This window comes from Cherax quadricarinatus, chromosome 54 (assembly GCF_038502225.1).
Source record: "Cherax quadricarinatus isolate ZL_2023a chromosome 54, ASM3850222v1, whole genome shotgun sequence".
NCBI classification, from domain to species: Eukaryota; Metazoa; Arthropoda; class Malacostraca; order Decapoda; family Parastacidae; genus Cherax; species Cherax quadricarinatus.
In genome coordinates this window covers 23,872,319-23,889,445 of record NC_091345.1, presented here as the reverse complement: position 1 = coordinate 23,889,445, position 17,127 = coordinate 23,872,319, and the positions used below count along the sequence as shown (strand labels likewise).

Here is a 17,127-nt window from a genome sequence, read left to right as displayed (position 1 = left end):
CAGCACCGAAAATACTGTAATAATACGAAATATTCCGAGTGTATGCTTGGATGTTACCGCGGAGGCTGGCTGGTAAACAATGGGACGGAGCGGCACATGTGAGGCTGGCTGAGGGCACATTGGACGCGTCTCGGACGAAAATCGGTATGCGGGTTTTTAATCGGTATGCGGGGCAAAAATTTTGCGATAAAAGTAAGCGTTATGCGGAAAAATCGCTATGCGATGCCATCGTTATGCGGGGGTCCACTGTATTGCCTTGCTCACACTCGAACAGCATGTCACATTCTTAAGAGTCCTCCCTTCCCCACTCCTATCCAATCCAACACACTTGTGGGAGATTGATGCACTTGATGTTTCAGGAACCAGAGATTGATCAAGCTGTCCGAAAATCCCAGCGAAACCTGAATACCAAAAAGGATGAAGATGCCAACTTGAACTTCCCTCCAGGAACATCTATTGATGAAATATTGCAATACACACTTCGTGACATGATACTCGAGACTGAGGAGAAAATACACATGGGCATGCTAGGCAGTCTGCGGATTGGAGACCGCGAGGCCTGGAGAGAAGCCATCGTGGAGGGCATTTTAGGCAAAGGGTCCGAGCTGGATTTCTTCGGTCGCAAGCGCATCTACACCAGGTTGTCTGACCTGGACTTCGGTGGTCGCAAGCGTATCTCTCAGTTTAAGGCAAGTTAAAACTTGCAGGCAGTGGTAAGCATTACCTTTTGACCATCTGCCAGGTTTTTATGTTTTTTATGCACAAAAGACTCAGAACCAACCATAGGCAAGGCAATGTACCGAGTCTCATCTTTTCAGCCTTGTGTTTCTGCATGTGTTATGTTTTACTATAGGTTAAAAATATATTGCATGTGTTGTACACTTATTAACTCTTTCATTGTCCATATCCCTGATCTGGAACTTGTTCAGTGTCCAAGAATTTAAAAAAAAAATAATTATTTGTTCTTATGAAATGGTAAAGAATAATTTTCTGTAGGTAGTAAAATGAAACGTACGAAATTTGATGGAAAATTGACAAAATTACACTTTCACAAATTTTGCTGTGTCAGTGATAGTTATGCATCAGCGATTTTGCCCACTTTGAATTCTATTTTAGGCCAATTACAGGTCTCCCTCAACATTCGCGAGGGTTAGGGGATCAAGAGCCTCGCGAATGTTGAAAAACCGTGAATGTTTGGTGCCCCAATATATTGTAGGCAAATATATTACAATACTGCTTCCTTAACTTGTTGAACCATGAATAATCATAAAATACATGAAAACGTCGTAAATTGTACTAAATATATACATGTTATGCTTTAATAACGTATGTTATTTAATAACATGTATGTTAATAACATGTATGTTATTAAATACCAATGCCTCCACCACTGTGAGTCCCTACTACCCTCCCTCCGACCCCCACAACTGGCAGCCAGTCCTCCCACCACTCAGTGTGGTGAGTGTTTTGTTTGTTCATTATTTGCTATTAAACTACAGAATAAATAATGTAAACCCATTCATGACTGCATATTGGAATGACTATTAGGAAAGGTATTAGACGGTGACATCATGTGTTTACTCTTGAACACAGCAAAGAATCGAACATTTCTGCTATTGCTAATAATAACAGTAGTAGTAATAATAATAATAATAATAATAAATACGATATAATTGAAGAAGGAAATTGTACAAAAATACGAGGGAGTGGTTGACACATCGTCAGTGTGACTTTGTTTATGCTGGAGTGAACATTAGTCTCCCTGCTCTTCCAAACATTTCACAATAATTCAGCAGTTGAGGCAGTGGTGTTTAATAACATATATGTTATAAATAATAATAGTACATGTTATTATTAATAACATGTATTATTATTAACATGTATGTATTTAATAACATACATGTTATAAATAATAATAGTACATATTATTAATAACATGTATGTATTATTATTAACATGTATGTTATTAAATACCATTGCCTCAATCACTGCCTCTACCACTCGTCACACTCAATCTACAAGCACCAAACACAATGAATTATTGTGAAATGTTTGGAAGAGCAGGGAGACTAATGTTCACTCCAGCATAAACAAAGTCACACTGACGATGTGTCAACCACTCCCTCGTATTTTTGTACAATTTCCTTCTTCAATTATATCATATTTATTATTATTATTATTATTATTATTATTATTATTATTATTATTATTATTACTATTACTATTACTGTTGTTATTATTAGCTGTAGCAGAAATGTTTAATTCTTTGCAGTGTTCAAGAGTAAACACATGATGTCACCATCTAATACCTGTCCGAATAGCCATTCCAATATGCAGTCATGAATGGGTTTACATTATTTATACTGTAGTTTAATAGCAAATAATGAACAAACAAAACGCTCACCACACTGAGTGGTGGGAGGGCTGGCTGCCAGTTGCGGGGGTCGGAGGGAGGGTAGTAGGGACTCGCAGGTGGCGGGAAACTTAAATATGATTTGGCGGCTGGGAATTTGGTGGCTAGGAATTTGGCGGCTGGGAATTCGCGGATGTGTGAAGCCCATGAAAGTTGAAAATGTGAATGTTGAGGGAGACCTGTACTTTGTTCCAGTAGACCAAATTCATAGCTATTTCGCTAGTATGACTTCCATTGTATTGATTGAGCACAAGAAACCACCCAATCAACTATTAACCCTTTGACTGTTTTCGACGTATAAATACGTCTTACGAGCCAATGTTTCTGACGTATATATACTCAATAATTCTAGCAGCTTCAAATCAAGCGGGAGAAAGCTGGTAGGCCCACATGTGAGAGAATGGGTCTGTGTGGTCAGTGTGCACCACATAAAAAAAATCTTGCAGCACACATTGCGTAGTGAGAAAAAGAAAATGATCGTTTTTTTGGAATAAAACGCCGACTTTGAGGTGAATTTTCGTATAGTATTTATCGTTGTATTCGCGTTTTCATGGTCTTAGGTGATAAAATGGAAAACATATTACAGAAATAGAGATGATTTTCATTACTTCGATGATGAAAACGACCTTGAAACTTAGCTCAAAGTAGCGGAAATGTTCGATTTTTACCAATGTTCAGGAGTAAATAAATCACACCACACGTCCAATACACGTCAACTGGGGAGTCTAATATTCTTTCATTAGTGCACTGATATTATTTATACCATTTTTACAATAATGCAGTAGTCTGCATAACAGTAAATTTTGTATTTTTTTTGTATGAATAAAAAATCAAAATAGAAAGCAATAATAATATAAGAGGAGCCTAGAGATGTGACTGATGAACAGAGCATATGTTATTTTAGTGCCACGAATGTCTACCTTGTTTATTCTGGACCCTATTTTGAAATTGGCATCTTTTTTAGTTTGCGTGAAATTGGCCAAATTGCCAATTTCTGACCACCATATTGGGTAGTCCAAATTAGTAAATGGGAGGTTTCTTGTACTCAGCTGATAGATAAAATGGAGTTCTAAAGAAATAGCTATGAGTTTGGTCAACTGGAACAATGGAATTGGCTGAAAATAGGGCTCAAAGTCGGCGAAATCGCCGATACGCATATGTCGCCGAGACCGCTAACTTCGCGGGAGCATAATTCCATGAGTTTTTGACCAAATTTTGAACTTTTGGTGTCATTACCATCGGGAAAAGATTCTCTATCATTTCATAAGAAAAAATAATTTTTTTTTTTTTTTTCAAAAATTGAGCGACATAGAATGACAGTTTCAGAAAGGGGCCTGAAACAGTCAAAGGATTAACTACCCAATACAGAAATTGGTAATCTGGCTAATGTCACACAAATTTCAAAATAGGGTTCAGAATAAGCAATGCAGGCATTCCTGGTACTAAAATAACATTTCTTCTATTCCTTAATTATGTTCCCAGGCTTTGCATATGAATTCCATTTTTATTTCTTATTTACACAAAAAATGGAAGATTTACGGTTATGCAATATTGTAATAATTGTATAAATAATATCAGCACATTCATGAATGCATATTAGACACCAGTTCGACATGCATTGGACGAGTGATGTGATTTGTTTACTCATAAATATCGGCAAATATCAAACATTTCTGCTTCTCTGAGCTCAATTTCAAGCTGTTTTTAGTACTGAAACAAATGAAAATCATCTCTGTTCTGTAATATATCATTGATTCTGTCAAATGAAGCAAAAAAAACGAGAGTACAGCTATAAAAACCATATGAAAATACACCACGCAGTTGCTGTTTTAAACCAAAAACACAGCAGTTTTTTCGTGTTATGCACTGTGTGTTGCAAGATTTTTTTTATATGGTACACACTTACCATATAGACCCATTCTCTCATATCTAGACCCAAATTTACTGCTCATAGCTTATCCAAGTGGGCCGAGCCTATGGCATAGTTCTACGGTACTGACAGTGACCTCAAACCCATAGTACCATGGCACGGACAACGAAAGCGTTAACACAGATTTCAGTAATATAATAAACAAGTTTATGATTTTTTAAAACTTAAGTACAATTTATGATATATATGGAGTGTGACCAGGGTAATATTTTGTGAAGGGATTCAGGGAAACTGGTTAGCAGGACTTGAGTCCTGGCAGTGGGAAGTATAGTGCCTACACTTTCAAGGACGGGTTTGGGATATTTGCTGTTTGGAGTGACATCTGAACTGTCATGTATGAGTGCCTCTGCAAAGACAGTGATTATGTGTGAATGATGGTGAAAGTGTTGCTTTCTTTTTTGGGTTGCCCTGCCTTGGTGGGAGATGGCCGACACGTTGACAAAAATATATACAACCTCTCCTCACTTAGAGAAGTACTCATTTACCAATGACTTGGACTTACGATGGGCTCTCTGACCAGTATGCATACTTAAATGATGTATATTAGAGCTGATTTTCTCTATTCTGTTTATTACAGTATACAGTACACTACTGTACAAACATTTAAACATATTCTAAAAATGCTGTAAATGGTGCAAAGGTGACATTAAAACAATATCAAAGATGGTTGACACAAACCCACTTCCATTATAATATGCTCCTTGCTTAGCGACGAATTCATTCACCGACATGGTCTTAGGAACAGAACTCCGTCGTTAAGTGAGGAGAGGCCGTATATAAATATTTGGTATATTTTATGCTTCTTTATGCAGCACATGCAAAATGGATAATATTTTTTTGGATTATAATGAAGGCATAAAATGTCAGAAATACTGTGTCACATATGACAAACCTAAATCAATTTGACAAAATAAATTACCTGTTTGTTTTTTAAGGAAAATAAATGTAATTGTGGAACCCTTATGATCACTTTTTCATGAAAAAGTTAATGCCAAAGAATATTTGTTTTTTGGAAAGAGATGACACATGTTGGAAGTCAGTCAGCTTAGACATGTTTTGGTGAAAGGTTTAACCCTTTCACTGTCCGTGTCATATTAATACGGCTTACAAGCCAGTGTTGGTACTGTATTAATACGCCAAAATTCTAGCGGCTTCAAATCTAGCGGGAGAAAGCTGGTACCCCTGTGTGTGAGAAAATGGGTCTGCATGGTCAGTGTGCACAGTATAAAAAAATCCTGCAGCACGCAGTGCATAAATGCTGACTTTGAAGTGTATTTTTGTATGGTATTTATGGTTGTATTCTCGTTTTCTTGGTCTCATTTGATAGAATGAAAGATATATTACAAAAATGGAGATGAATTTGATTGGTTTCACGATGAAAAGTACTTTGAAATTGAGCTCAGTAGCGGAAATGTTCGATTTTTGCTAATGCTCAAGAGTAAACAAATGACATCACCATCCAATAAGTGTTCAACTGACCGGTCTAATACGCAGTTACGAATGGGTTGACATTATATAATTATATATATATTGTAGGTAGTAGGTTGGTAGACAGCAACTGCCCAGGGAGGTACTACCGTCCTGCCAAGTGAGTGTAAAACGGAATCCTGTAATTGTTTTACATAATGGTAGGATTGCTGGTGTCTTTTTTTTTCTCTTAAACATGCAAGATTTCAGGTATGTCTTGCTACTTCTACTTACACTTAGGTCACACTACACATACATGTACAAGCATATATATACACACCTCTCTGGGTTTTCTGCTATTTTCTTTCTAGTTCTTGTTCTTATTTATTTCCTCTTATCTCCATGGGGAAGTGGAACAGAATTCTTCCTCCATAAGCCATGTGTGTTGTAAGAGGCGACTGAAATGCCGGGAGCAAGGGGCTAGTAACGCCTTCTCCTGTATATATTAATAAATTTGAAAGGAGAAACTTTAGCTTTTCCTTTTGGGCCACTCCACCTCGGTGGGATACGGCTGGTACGTTGAAAGAAGAAAGAAGATATATAGGTTAGGGTGTGTAAAAGAGAGGGAGACTACTTCCCGGTAAAAGTAGGTCTTAGACAGGGATATGTAATGTCACCATGGTTGTTTAATACAGTGGACCCCTGGTTTGCGATATTAATCCATTCCTGAGAGCTCATAGTAAACCAAAATTATCGAAAAGTGAATCAATTTTCCCCATAAGAAATAATGGAACTCAAATTAATCCGTGCAAGACACCCAAAAATATGAAAAAAAATTTTTTACCAAATTAAATATTAAGTTTAATGCACACAAACTGAAGAAGACATGCACAGTTTGTAGTACTCTACTAACGATAGAATACATGACACTTGCCTTTAATGAAGATCTGGTGATGATTGATGGGATGGGAGGAGGGGAGAATGTCGAACTTATTGTTTAGAAGGGGAATCCCCTTCCAATAGGGGTTACTTCCCTTCTTTTAATGCCACTAGGACCAGCTTGAGAGTCACTTGCAGCCTCACCATGCCTAATCACACTATGTATGCCACTACGATTCTTAAATCTTTCAAACCAACCTTTGCTCGCCTGAAATTCACTCACATCACCACTAGTTGCAGGCAGTTTCTTTACCAAATCGTCATGCAACTGCCTAGACTTTTCACAAATGATTGCTTGAGAGATGCTATCTCCTGCTATCTGCTTTTCATTTATCCACACCAATAACAGTCTCTCAACATCTTCTAACACTTGCAGTCGCTGTTTTGTAATCACAGTTGCACCTTTTGCAAGAACAGCTTCCTTGATTGCCGTTTTTCCTGGTCACTATATTAGAGATGGTTGATTGGGGTTTTGTGTACAACCTGGCCAGCTCCGACACACGCACTCCACTTTCGTACTTTGCAATTATCTCTTTCTTCATTTCAATAATCATTAGCACCCTTTTTCTCGAAGGGTTGGCACTAGAAGCTTTCTTGGGGCCCATGGTGACTTATTTTGCAGAAACAAGCACCAAAAACACTGTGATAATATGGAATGTACCGAATATATCCTTAGATGTGAGCACACTGGCTGGCTTGTAAACACTGGCACACACGTGGACACGTCTCGGACGAATCGTATACAGTGGACCACTGGTTCCCGATGCTATCGGTATCCGATAAATCCGGTAGCCGATGCATTTGATCAAAAAAAATTTGCCTCGCTTCCTGATACAAAACCCGGTATGCGATGCGATTCGTACGAGACGTGTCCAGTGTTTACAAGCCAGCCAGTGTGCGCGCATCTAAGGATACATTCGGTACATTTTATATTTTCCATATTATCACTGTTTTTGGTGCTTGTTTCTGCAAAATAAGTCACCATGGGCCCCAAGAAAGCTTCTAGTGCCAACCCTTCGAGACCAAGGGTATTAATGACTATTGAAATGAAGAAAGAGATAATTGCAAAGTATGAAAGTGGAGTGTGTGTATTGGAGCTGGTCAGGTTGTATAGTAAACCCCAATCAACCATCTCTACTATAGTGAACAGGAAAACAGCAATCAAGGAAGCTGTTCTTGCAAAAGGTGCAACTGTGATTATGAAACAGCGACCACAAGTGTTAGAAAATGTCGAGAGACTGTTATTGGTGTGGATAAATGAAAAGCAGGAGGAGATGAGGAGATAGCATCTCTCAAGCGATCATTTGTGAAAAGGCTAGGCAGCTGCATGACGATTTGGTAAAGAAATTGCCTGCAACTAGTGGTGATGTGAGTGAATTTAAGGCCAGCAAAGGTTGGTTTTTGAAAGATTTAAGAATTGTAGTGGTATACATAGTGTGATTAGGCATGGTGAGGCTGCCAGTTCAGACCACAAAGCAGCTGAAAAATATGTGCATGAATTCAAGGAGTACATAGAGGCTGAAGGATTGAAACCTGAACAAGTGTTTAATTGTGACAAAACAGGCCTGTTTTGGAAGAAATTGCCAAGCAGGACCTACATTACTCAGGAGGAAAAGCTACCTCAAGTCCAAATGGAGGGGGATTTCCCTTCTAAACAATAGGTTCAACACACTCCCCTCCTCCCATCCCATCAATCATCACCAGATCTTCATTAAAGATAAGTGTCAATTATTCTATTACAGTATTCTATTGTTATTGTTGTTATTGTAATTATTCTATTGCATTGAACTTAATATTTCAAGTGGTAAAAGTTTTTTTTTTTTTTTTTCCTACTTTCGGGTGTCTTGCACGGATTAATTTGATTTCCATTATTTCTTATGGGGAAAATTGATTCGCTTTCCGATAATTTTGGTTTACGATGAGCTCTCAGGAACGGATTAATATCGCGAACCGGGGGTCCACTGTACCAGGTTTTTTAACGGGAACTGAGGCAAAATTTTTGTGTTGAAATGCATCGAATACTGGATTTATCGGATACCGATGGCACCGCGAATCAGGGGTCCACTGTATATTTATAGATGGTGTTGTAAAAGAAGTAAATGCTAGGGTGTTCAGGAGAGGGGTGGGATTAAATTATGAGGAATCAAATACAAAATGGGAATTGACACAGTTGCTTTTTGCTGATAATACTGTGCTTATGGGAGATTCTAAAGAAAAACTGCAAAGGTTAGTGGATGAGTTTGGGAGTGTGTGTAAAGGTAGAAAGTTGAAAATGAACATAGAAAAGAGTAAGGTGATGAGGGTATCAAATGATTTAGATAAAAAAAATTGGATATCAAATTGGGGAGGAGGAGTATGGAAGAAGTGAATGTTTTCAGATACGTACACCTACCATCCGACTTACGACCGAGTTCGGTTCCGAGAAACCGGCCGTAAGTCGAAATGGACATAAGCCGAACTTTACTACTGAATATCAACATCACATTTTTGTAATGACTTTATTTTATTGTTTTATTTTGGTATTTCATGTTTTACTTTACTTTTTATGCTGTTATTACTGTATTTTATACTGTAAGGTTTAGGATAAACACTGTGTACAACACAAATAGTTGTTTATTTCCCAGAAATTTGGCAAAAAAAACACGGTCGTAAGTCGAGTGGTCGTAAGTCTGATGGTAGGTGTACTTGGGAGTTGACGTGTCGGCGGATGGATTTATGAAGGATGAGGTTAATCATAGAATTGATGAGGGAAAAAAGGTGAGTGGTGTGTTGAGGTATATGTGGAGACAAAAAACATTATCTATGGAGGCAAAGAAGGGAATGTATGAAAGTATAGTAGTACCAACACTCTTATATGGGTGTGAAGCTTGGGTTGTGAATGCAGCAGCGAGGAGGCGGTTGGAGGCAGTGGAGATGTCCTGTCTAAGGGCAATGTGTGGTGTAAATATTATGCAGAAAATTCGGAGTGTGGAAATTAGGAGAAGGTATGGAGTTAATAAAAGTATTAGTCAGAGGGGTTGTTGAGGTGGTTTGGTCATTTAGAGAGAATGGATCAAAGTAGAATGACATGGAGAGCATTTAAATCTGTAGGGGAAGGAAGGTGGGGTAGGGGTCGTCCTCGAAAAGGTTGGAAGGAAGGGGTAAGGGAGGTTTTGTTGGCGAGGGGCTTGGACTTCCAGCAGGCGTGCGTGAGCGTGTTAGGAGTGAATGGAGACGAATGGTATTTGGGACCTGACTATCTGGTGGAGTGTGAGCAGGGTAATATTTAGTGAAGGGATTCAGGGAAACCGGTTATTTTTATATGGCCGGACTTGAGACCTGGAAATGGGAAGTACAATGCCTGCACTCTAAAGGAGGGGTTTGGGATATTGGCAGTTTGGAGGGATATGTTGTGTATCTTTATACGTATATGCTTCTAAGCTGTTGTGTTCTGAGCACCTCTGCAAAAACGGTGATTATCTGTGAGTGAGGTGAAAGAGTTGAATGATGATGAAAGTACGTATTTTCTTTTTGGGGATTTTCTTTCTTTTTGGGTCAACCTGCCTCGGTGGGAGACGGCCGACTTCTTGAAAATAAATAAATAAAATAAATTTTATATATATATATATATATATATATATATATATATATATATATATATATATATATATATACAGTGGACCCCCGCATACCGCTGGCATCACATAACGATTAATCCGCATACCGCTTGCTTTAATCACAAAAATTTTGCCTCGCATACTGCTTAAAAACCCGCTCACCGCTGTTCGTCCGAGACGCGTCCAATGTGCGCCTTAGCCAGCCTCACATGTTCCGCCGGTGGCATTGTTTACCAGCCAGCCTCCGCGGTAGCATCCAAGCATACAATCATAACATTTCGTATTATTACAGTGTTTTTGGTGATTTTATCTGGAAAATAAGTGACCATGGGCCCCAAGAAAGCTTCTAGTGCCAACCCTACAGCAATAAGGGTGAGAATTACTATAGAGATGAAGAAAAAGATCATTGATAAGTATGAAAGTGGAGTGCGTGTCTCCGAGCTGGCCAGGTTGTATAATAAACCCCAATCAACCATCGCTACTATTGGTGGTACAGCTGCTGCTGCTGCACTGTCAGCTGCTGCTGCTGTAGCATCGTCTGCTGCTGCTGTAGCATCGTCTGCTGCTGCTGTAGCATCGTCTGCTGCTGCTGTAGCACTGTCAGCTGCTGCTGCTGCTGCTGTAGCATCGTCTGCTGCTGCTGCTGCTGTAGCATCGTCTGCTGCTGCTGCTGCTGTAGCACTGTTGTTGGTGTGGCTTATTGAGAATATACCAAGAAACAATTAACCCCAGAGGATTTGCCACCCAGGATAACCCAAAAAAGTCAGTGTCATCGAAGACTGTCTAACTTATTTCCATTGGGGTCCTTAATCTTGTCTCCCAGGATGCAACCCACACCAGTCGACTAACACCCAGGTGAACAGGGAAAAATGCCTGGAACTAGTGCTCATATTGGTGAATTTAAAGCCAGCAAAGGTTGGTTTGAGAGATTTAAGAATCGTAGTGGCATACACAGTGTGATAAGGCATGTTCTGGAAGAAAATACCAAACAGGACCTACAGTACTCAGGAGGAAAAGGCACTCCCAGGACACAGTGTCTCATCAGTCATTGCTGCATCTTCAATAAAGGTAAGTGTCATTTATTCTTCATTTAGTAGACTAGTACATGCACAATATATACTGTGCATGTACTACTCTACTATTGTGCATGTATCCTTCTCTTTGTGTGTAGGAAAATGTATATTTCACGTGGTAAAAAAATTTTTTTCATACTTTTGGGTGTCTTGCACGGATTAATTTGATTTCCATTATTTCTTATAGGGAAAATTCATTCGCATACCGATTATTTCGCATACCAATGAGCCCTCTTGCACGGATTAAAATCGGTATGCGGGGGTCCACTGTATATATATGTATATATATATATATATATATATATATATATATATATATATGTATATATATATATATATATATAATATAATATATATATATATATACAATTATATATATATATTTGTATATATATATATATATATATATATATATATATATATATATATATATATATATATATATATATATATATATATATATATTATATTATATATATATATATATATACAATTATATATATATATTTGTATATATATATTATATATATATATATATATATATATATATATATATATATATATACAAATATATATATATAATTGTATATATATATATATATAATATAATATATATATATATATATATATATATATATATATATATATATATATACAAATATATATATATATATAATTGTATATATATATATATATATAATATAATATATATATATATATATATATATATATATATATATATATATATATATATATAAATATATATATATATTATTATATATTATTATATTATATATTATTATATTATATATTATTATATTATATATTATTATATTATATATATTATATATATATATATATATTATTATATATATATTATATAATATATATATATATATATATATATATATATATATATATATATATATATATATATATATATATATTTTTTTTTTATTTATTTATTATCACACCGGCCGATTCCCACCAAGGCAGGGTGGCCTGAAAAAGAAAAACTTTCACCATCATTCACTCCATCACTGTCTTGCCAGAAGGGTGCTTTACACTACAGTTTTTAAACTGCAACATTAACAACATTAGCAATAATGTTGAAGGATAAGCTATGGCAGGAAAAGAAGGACTACAAATGTATAAATTCAAGGATTATGTGGAGTAAAATAAAGATTGGATGTGAAAAGTGGGTTATAGTAAGCGTGTATGCACCTGGAGAAGAGAGAAGTGTAGAGGAGAGAGAGAGATTCTGGGAAATGTTGAGTGAATGCGTGGGGAGTTTTGAATCAAGTGTGAGAGTAATGGTGGTTGGGGATTTCAATGCTAAAGTGGGTAAAAATGTTAAAGAGGGAGTAGTAGGTAAATTTGGGATGCCAGGGGTAAATGTAAATGGGGAGCCTTTAATTGAGCTATGTGTAGAAAGAAATTTGGTAATAAGTAATACATATTTTATGAAAAAGAGGATAAATAAATATACAAGGTATGATGTAACACGTAATGAAAGTAGTTTGTTAGATTATGTATTGGTGGATAAAAGGTTGATGGGTAGGCTCCAGGATGTACATGGACGGTTGGAGGCAGTGGAGATGTCCTGTCTAAGGGCAATGTGTGGTGTAAATATTATGCAGAAAATTCGGAGTGTGGAAATTAGGAGAAGGTGTGGAGTTAATAAAAGCATTAGTCAGAGGGCAGAAGAGGGGTTGTTGAGGTGGTTTGGTCATTTAGAGAGAATGGATCAAAGTAGAATGACATGGAAAGCATATAAATCTATAGGGGAAGGAAGGAGGGGTAGGGGTCGTCCTCGAAAGGGTTGGAAAGAGGGGGTAAAGGAGGTTTTGTGGGCTAGGGGCTTGGACTTCCAGCAAGCGTGCATGAGCGTGTTAGATAGGAGTGAATGGAGGCGAATGATACTTGGGACCTGACGATCTGTTGGAGTGTGAGCAGGGTAATATTTAGTGAAGGGATTCAGGGAAACCGGTTATGTTCATATAGTCGGACTTGAGTCCTGGAAATGGGAAGTACAATGCCTGCACTTTAAAGGAGGGGTTTGGGATATTGGCAGTTTGGAGGGATATGTTGTGTATCTTTATACATATATGCTTCTGAACACCTCTGCAAAAGCAGTGATAATGTGCGAGTGTGGTGAAAGTGTTGAATGATGATGAAAGTATTTTCTTTTTGGGGATTTTCTTTCTTTTTTGGGTCACCCTGCCTTGGTGGGAGACGGCCGACTTGTTAAAAAAAATATTATATATATATATATATATATATATATATATATATATATATATATATATATATATATATATATACATACATATATAATTATGTATATATAATTATATATACAGTGGACCCCCGCATAACGATTACCTCCGAATGCGACCAATTATGTAAGTGTATTTATGTAAGTGCGTTTGTACGTGTATGTTTGGGGGTCTGAAATGGACTAATCTACTTCACAATATTTCTTATGGGAATAAATTCGGTCAGTACTGGCACCTGAACATACTTCTGGAGTGAAAAAATATCGTTAACCGGGGGTCCACTGTATATATATATATATATATATATATATATATATAGTATATATATATATATATATATACAGTGGACCCCCGCATAACGATGGCATCGCATAGCGATTTTTCCGCATAACGATTACTTTTATCGCAAAATTTTTGCCGCGCATACCGATTAAAAACCCGCATACCGATTTTCGTCCGAGACGCGTCCAATGTGCCCTCAGCCAGCCTCACATGTGCCGCTCCGTCCCATTGTTTACCAGCCAGCCTCCGCGGTAACATCCAAGCATACACTCGGAATATTTCGTATTATTACAGTATTTTCGGTGCTGTTTCTGGAAAATAAGTGACCATGGGCCCCAAGAAAGCTTCTAGTGCCAACCCTGTGGTAAAAAGGGTGAGAATTAGTATGGAAATTAAGAAAGATTTTGAAGGGTTTGGGGCTAACCCTGAGAAGCCTATGCCAGTTGTGGAATCCATTGTGCCTACTTCAAAGATTAAGGAAATGTGTGCAGAGTGGGTTGAACTGCAAACCTTTATAGATGAAAATCACCCTGACACAGCTGTTGCAAGCCGTGCTTGTGACTATTTCAATGACAATGTTATGGCCCATTTTAGGAAAGTCTTGAAGGAACGGGAGGTACAGAGCTCTATGGACAGATTTGTTGTGCGACAGAGGTCCAGTGACTCTCAAGCTGGTCCTAGTGGCATTAAAAGAAGAAGGGAAGTAACCCCAGAAAAGGACTTGCTACCTCAAGTCCTAATGGAAGGGGATTCCCCTTCTAAACAGTAAGAAGATAATGCTCTCCCCTCCTCCCATCCCATCAATCATCACCAGATCTTCAATAAAAGTAAGTGTCATGTAATTGTGCATGCCTTTTTCAGTTTGTGTGTATTAAAATTAACATTTCATGTGGTAAAAAAAAATTTTTTTCATACTTTTGGGCGTCTTGCACGGATTAATTTTATTTCCATTATTTCTTATGGGGAAAATTCATTCGCATAACGATTATTTCGCATAACGATGAGCCCTCTTGCACGGATTAAAATCGTTAACCGGGGGTCCACTGTATATATATATATATATATATATATATATATATATATATATATATATATATATATATATCTATATATATATATATATATATATATATATATATATTTCCAACAAGTCGGCCGTCTCCCACCGAGGCAGGGTGACCCAAAAAAGAAAGAAAATCCCCAAAAAGAAAATACTTTCATCATCATTCAACACTTTCACCACACTCGCACATTATCACTGTTTTTGCAGAGGTGCTCAGAATACAACAGTCTAGAAGCATACACATATAAAGATACACAACATATCCCTCCAAACTGCCAATATCCCAAACCCCTCCTTTAAAGTGCAGGCATTGTACTTCCCATTTCCAGGACTCAAGTCCGACTATATGAAAATAACCGGTTTCCCTGAATCCCTTCACTAAATATTACCCTGCTCACACTCCAACAGATCGTCAGGTCCCAAGTACCATTCGTCTCCATTCACTCCTATCTAACACGCTCACGCACGCTTGCTGGAAGTCCAAGCCCCTTACCCACAAAACCTCCTTTACCCCCTCTCTCCAACCCTTTCGAGGACGACCCCTACCCCGCCTTCCTTCCCCTATAGATTTATATGCTTTCCATGTCATTTTACTTTGATCCATTCTCTCTAAATGACCAAACCACCTCAACAACCCCTCCTCTGCCCTCTGACTAATACTTTTATTAACTCCACACCTTCTCCTAATTTCCACACTCCGAATTTTCTGCATAATATTTACACCACACATTGCCCTTAAACAGGAGATCTCCACTGCCTCCAACCGTCTCCTCGCTGCTGCATTTACCACCCAAGCTTCACACCCATATAAGAGTGTTGGTACTACTATACTTTCATACATACCCTTCTTTGCCTCCATAGATAACGTTTTTTGACTCCACATATACCTCAACGCACCACTCACCTTTTTTCCCTCATCAATTCTATGATTAACCTCATCCTTCATAAATCCATCCGCCGACACGTCAGATCCCAAGTATCTGAAAACATTCACTTCTTCCATACTCCTCCTCCCCAATTTGATATCCAATTTTTCTTTATCCAAATCATTTGACACCCTCATCACCTTACTCTTTTCTATGTTCACTTTCAACTTTCTACCTTTACACACATTCCCAAACTCATCCACTAACCTTTGCAATTTTTCTTTAGAATCTCCCATAAGCACAGTATCATCAGCAAAAAGTAACTGTGTCAATTCCCATTTTGAATTTGATTCCCCATAATTTAATCCCACCCCTCTCCCAAACACCCTAGCATTTACTTCCTTTACAACCCCATCTATAAATATATTAAACAACCATGGTGACATTACACATCCCTGTCTAAGACCTACTTTTACCGGGAAGTAGTCTCCCTCTCTTCTACACACCCTAACCTGAGCCTCACTATCCTCATAAAAACTCTTTACAGCATTTAATAACTTACCACCTATTCCATACACTTGCAACATCTGCCACATTGCTCCTCTATCCACTCTATCATATGCCTTTTCTAAATCCATAAATGCAATAAAAACTTCCCTATCTTTATCTAAATACTGTTCACATATATGCTTCAATGTAAACACCTGATCTACACATCCCCTACCCACTCTAAAACCTCCTTGCTCATCCGCAATCCTACATTCTGTCTTACCTCTAATTCTTTCAATTATAACCCTACCGTACACTTTTCCTGGTATACTCAGTAAGCTTATTCCTCTATAATTTTTACAGTCTCTTTTGTCCCCTTTCCCTTTATGTAAAGGGACTATACATGCTCTCTGCCAATCCCTAGGTACCTTCCCCTCTTTCATACATTTATTAAACAAAAGTACCAACCACTCCAACACTATATCCCCCCCTGCTTTTAACATTTCTGTCATGATCCCATCAGTTCCAGCTGCTTTACCCCCTTTCATTTTACGTAATGCCTCACGTACCTCCCCCACACTTACATTCTGCTCTTCTTCACTCCTAAAAGATGGTATACCTCCCTGACCAGTGCATGAAATTACTGCCTCTGTTTCTTCCTTAACATTTAAAAGTTCCTCAAAATATTCTCGCCATCTACCCAATACCTCCATCTCCCCATCTACTAACTCCCCTACTCTGTTTTTAACTGACAAATCCATATTTTCCCTAGGCTTTCTTAACTTGTTTA

At 37.6% G+C, this 17,127-nt stretch overlaps 1 protein-coding gene across 1 annotated transcript in view; it reads left to right on the top strand.

Moving 5' to 3' along the window:
* LOC128699159 (ATP-dependent chromatin assembly factor large subunit) overlaps nt 1-17,127 on the top strand; it is a 90,437-nt gene that overhangs the window by 50,631 nt on the left and 22,679 nt on the right. Inside the window, exon 15 of the mRNA XM_070096750.1 lies at nt 360-689. Coding sequence (XP_069952851.1) covers nt 360-689 — 330 coding nt within the window. The remainder of the gene's footprint in view (nt 1-359; nt 690-17,127) is intronic.